Raw genomic sequence first — 5,146 nt, 5'->3', positions numbered from 1 at the left:
AAGTTTTTTCCCATCAATGTTGTGTAGTCTGTTTTGAGGCAACGTTTAACAATCAGGAAAAACCATATCCTGTGAGAGAGATTGTTCATCTGTGTTTATCTCCTTCATAATTGGGTGTAAATTATCCGCATGGGGCCCGTGTTTACATAATCTCTTGAGGTTATGTTTGATGTAATCCGTCACAGTGAGCGCACCATGTGATGTACCGCCTATATGTTGGAACCCTTGTAATCTAGAGACCAATCAACGGCATCAGAGGTCCGCTCCTAAATGTCGGCTGCGCTGCGATTGGCTGAAAGTTTAACCAGCGCCACGTGACGATTTGACTTACTCCTCACTTTTGACAGCTCGGTCCCCTACTCTGAACTTCCCCTGCCCCGCGACTGTCAGCCCTACCGTGAGCCGTTGGGACATATTTCGGGGGAATGTCTTCCTCCCATGTGAGTTTGAGGGACAGTAACAGCAGTTCGTCGGAGGAGGATAGCCGACCGGAGCCGGCGCAGAGGACGATGGATGGGCGCAGAACCCAAGTGTCAAGTCATCCTTTCAGCGTAGAGTCGCTTATGTCGGGGAGGAAGACTCACAGCGAGCTCACAAGCAAACCGGAACATCTCTCTGTGGTCACGTTCTCAAAGACTCCGAAATCTCCGTACCTGTGCCGAGAAACGTACAGCCCTCCCGAGGGAATCCGAAAACACTTTATCCCTCCGTCGCCGGTGAAGTCGGAGTCGTCAGAACCGGAGGAGTGTGCTGCCTGGGTTATGGGCCCGCGGTTCCCTGCGCAACCCCGTAAGTCACTGTTGGAAAACTTTTCAGAGATAAAAAATATCATATTTTAAAAAAAGTACATTTAAATAGCGAATCATTTATAGTGTTTATTCTTGTTTGTGCAGATCCATTGATCCATTGGAAAGCAATATATTAGATTATGGTAGGATTATAAAGTGTATCGGTTGCTTCTTGTTATTAGGCCTGTGTTATTCCAATAAGTATAGTATTGTTTGACAGGCGGTGTGAACTAACTAAATGTTATATATATATATATATATATATATACCCCAAATATTAATACTATTAAAGGCCTAATCATCATCTAGCCTATATGTGTTTATTGAACACACGAAAAATAGCCTGTACCACACCATTAACCGGGTCAGTGTTTTGACATTCAGTGTAGCTTTAGAATAATATGTGTACAATTTCAACATTTGAAATAATTCAGATAGGCCTATATATTCATACAGTATCTTCTTAACTTTGAGTCAATATAGTTTACTTTTATGTAGGCCTATACAACAACCACACGTAGTCACAATTTGACAATTTGACAATATAATCAGAAAATCTTACAGACATCTTATCAGTCTTTTTCAAATCCTTGACGTGTGTGTGTTTTTTTGGCTATTCCCCGATGCCTTTTAGTTCAAGGTGGTTTGCGTGTGCTTGTCAGGATGGCTGAAAATTCCCTCAGACAAAGAGCAGTCCTGGCATATTCCCTAAACACACCACCATACTAACTATATCTGACATTTCCATTGACTGATAATGCACCTGTACAATGTGAATCTTAAGACAGTGGACTGAATGAGATATTCAAGGAATATCAGTCTATGTTTTATGTGAGGAGAATGTTTGAATTGGTGATGGGTTTTTACAGTGCTAAGCCAGATATGTAGGCCTACAGTAGGTATGCAATCAGTTTAAACACGTTTAATCAGTTAAACATTGATTTCAATCCCAGTTCAATAATTGAATAAGCCACTCAATCAGTTCTCTCCTCATCATTATCTGTTTTTTTCTTATCCTAACAAAGGTCTATACTGTGATATACTTTACAATAGATTGGTTGTTATGGTAATTATTTGTCTATAAAAACAAAGTAAGTCTACACAGGTATTCTAGTAGTAGAACACACCTTTTGTTAAATCAAATCAATATTATTCCTTAACCTCTCTCTCTCTCTCACTCACTCTCTCTCTTTCTGTCTCTCTCTCTCTTTCTGTCTCTCTCTCTCTCTCTCTCTCTCTGCAGGCCAGGGGAGTCCTAACTGTTCGTTGCGGAAGCACAAGACCAACCGCAAGCCTCGCACGCCCTTCACCACCTCTCAGCTGTTGGCGCTGGAGAGAAAGTTCCGGCAGAAACAGTACCTGTCCATCGCCGAGCGCGCCGAGTTCTCCTCCTCGCTCACCCTGACCGAGACCCAGGTCAAGATCTGGTTCCAGAACCGCCGGGCCAAGGCCAAGAGACTACAAGAGGCCGAGCTGGAGAAGCTCAAAATGGCCGCCAAACCCGCGCTGCAGCCAGGGTTTACGTTACCCATGCCCCTGGGCGCCCAGCTCCACACAGCCATGTCCCTGTACGGGCAGGCCTACCCCTACCACCAACGACCCCTGCTGCCCCTCTCCCCCCTAGGACTGTACGCCACGCCACTAGGGTACAGCATGTACCACCTGTCATGATCGTGAGGAATATACCGGACTGGTACTGGTCCTGGTACTGGTACTGTGAGCTTCTGCAGGCTGGACTGCTGGTGTATTCATGTTGGACACTGGGACGTCGTCTCGCTCTGTTTCAACTCTGACCTTTGTCTCTGTGTGCTACAGACACTCGGCCACGGTGGCGGTGAAAGGTTTGCATGCTGTGAGCGTACCGTACACACGAGAAGATGCAGTGCCTTCCTCACCAAAGAACCTTAATGATGAGTCGTTCCTCTTGTGCCTTGTTTTGTCTTCTGTGGATGGACAGCGATGGGGCCGTCACGAGGCCGTCACTGTGATGGTATGAAACTAGTGTTTCCGGTTTACTTCAATTGATACATTCCAATGCACATTTTATTTGGTCTAATTGCATCTGCGGTTTTGATTAAATTATGGCTCGTTGTATATGATGTCATTGTATGCCATTAAACATTCAGTTGAAATACGAGTGTATTATAATTCATAATTCAGGTCTGTCTTGTTCCCCTTCTTCCTGGAGGCAGGTAGGTTTGATTTCAATGCGTACTTACCGTACCCTTCGTTATTTAAAAAGAAAGGTTACCTCTGTCCTCCCTAGTTAAACATGTTGTTGATATTTCATGTAGGTTTTATTGTAGAAAATTACATCTTTTCAGCACTTCAGTTATGACCTTTATCAGGCATTTGTAGACCCATCATTTAATTTGTGTATGCGTATTTATTTGACTCTCACTTTCAACTTTTAATGCTGGAAATGAATGGAGGGAGTGAGTGGGAAAAATGTCTGACCAAAATTGTATTTATACTATTTCTCCTTTGACCTGAGCGCTCCTTTGGAAGGAGCTGTGCTGTTTTATAATGTCTTTGTCACACCAACCCAAAATTAAAAAAAGTCTTCCAAAATTAAAAAGTCTTCCAAAACTGTTTTCTGGTCTGTTTTCTTATTGATACAGCATGAATATGTTATATTTTACATTATATCATCAAGAGGAAACTGTGAGGGAACAGTTTGCCAATCTCACACAGAAGCACAGCTGTTTTTTTCGCTGTTCTGTGTCTCATTGTACGAGTGCTTCTGTTTATCACATGACAAGTCTCAGATGTGAGCGCTGAAAGGTATCCAGATTTTCCAGTTACTATGATTCGGCTGTGAATGGAATTGTGTTGTCAGATTGAAGCATGCTTCAAGACATCGTAGTGGGTGATTTGCATTTTAATGTACAAAGTTTTGCCTCAGGAAATGCCTCACCCTATCTCTCACTCAACACTGTTCTTTCGTTGCTTGACTGGAAACTGTGGTGCTGTTAAAGGGGCAATCTGGGATTCAAACAACAACAAAGCGGTCTCCCCGCCACTTTTTCTCTAAAAGCTGAGGGATGGGGCTGGGGAAATGTGACCACTCTCAAATTCGTAGACAGTGTTATGGATGAAAGGACGAACTAACGTAACAATTGATGCACCAATCCCAGATTGCCCCTTTGATAATTATTGCATTGAGGTGGAGGACTACAGGGCCCTAAACTAGATCATCTCCTCCTGTACTCTTCCTCTTTTTCATTTAAACTTTATTTGTTTACATTTTCTAGGAACTTGGAACTTGGAAGCCTCCTGTTGTGAGGGCGACCTGCCAATAAGCAACAAATAAGTTGTAGCAGCATTGGGGCATTTGCAGCAGCTTACAGGGTTGTGTTCTAGTCGATGTGTCCCCAAGCAGCTTCTGAACCTGTGGCTCTTCCTCTCAACCAGTCTGGACAACCCTAACTTCTGCAGTAACCTGTCGTACCATGGGATAAGCAGCGCTGTAGGTCTCATTGTTAATTTATTCGCTGTAATATCCACAGTGCTGAAGTTTACTATTCCTTTGGGTTATTTACAATGGCAACTTATCTAGAATAAAGAAAGGCTGTGCTCAACTCTCAAACAAGTTTAGTTTTGATTAATGTGCCTTTGGGTGCTGTGCAGCTCAGGGTTGATCCAATAAGAGGATCCCTCTGTGCAGAGGACCGCTTGAAGCCCAAACCCTGATGCTGATATGCATATAATGATTATGTATTGTTCTATATGTACGGTATATCTATCCAAGCCTAGTGTAATTCAAACTCCACTGGTACTGTAAGAAGACTCTGGTATGATGGTCCCAAGCGGCATTTTCAGGACTAATTGACTTCAGTGTTATTGGTTTTAGTCAACTGTGTCCTATTCACACAGAAACACTGCTTGTGAGAATAAGCGTTCCTCCAGAGAGCCGGAGCTGTTCCTTGTTTTACGAGTCCTCCTTCCCGCCTGGTGATATATTATTCACCAGGGAGGGAGGAGCCCTTGTGAATGTGGTTGCCTTTGTGGCCATTGTAAGAGCTGCCTTACAACTTCCGTGTGACTTTGATGTAATGAGGAAATCGCTTATAGGCAGAAGTCTGTTTATGAGGTTCCCTTTAATCAAAACAAGGTGGGCAGGGAGGGAGAGAGGGAGGGAGGGAGGGAGGAAGGGAGAGAAGGAGGGAGGGAGGCAGACAGGGAGAGAGGATGACAGGCAGGCAGGGAGGGAGGGAGGGAGAGAGAGAAGGAGGAAGGGAGGGAGGGAGGCAGGCCCTGGGTGCAGTCAAGCAATCAGCTTAATGAAGTGCAGATTGACAGAGATGGCCGGGGTTCTGTTCCTCAACTTCAGGTTGGTGCTACTTAAGAGAGTCAAG

At 44.1% G+C, this 5,146-nt stretch overlaps 1 protein-coding gene across 1 annotated transcript; it reads left to right on the top strand.

Annotated features, from left to right (window-relative positions):
• Window positions 1–385: 385 nt before the first annotated feature.
• On the top strand, window positions 386–3,374 carry msx2b (muscle segment homeobox 2b). The gene is made up of 2 exons (XM_083696369.1): window positions 386–789; window positions 2,032–3,374. The coding sequence occupies exons 1-2, from the start codon at window positions 426–428 to the stop codon at window positions 2,457–2,459; spliced, it is 792 nt and encodes a 263-aa protein (XP_083552495.1). The 5' UTR covers window positions 386–425; the 3' UTR covers window positions 2,460–3,374.
• The last annotated feature ends 1,772 nt before the right edge of the window (window positions 3,375–5,146 follow it).

Source organism: Argentina silus (assembly GCF_951799395.1).
Source record: "Argentina silus genome assembly, chromosome: 2".
Classification (NCBI taxonomy): Eukaryota; Metazoa; Chordata; class Actinopteri; order Argentiniformes; family Argentinidae; genus Argentina; species Argentina silus.
This window is presented reverse-complemented; position numbering and strand designations above follow the sequence as displayed.

Coding starts and splice junctions, on each gene's coding strand:
- msx2b (XM_083696369.1), top strand. CDS start 426: ATGTCTTCCTCCCATGTGAGTTTGAGGGACAGTAACAGCAGTTCGTCG. Junction 790..2,031: donor GCGGTTCCCTGCGCAACCCC/GTAAGTCACTGT, acceptor CTCTCTCTGCAG/GCCAGGGGAGTCCTAACTGT.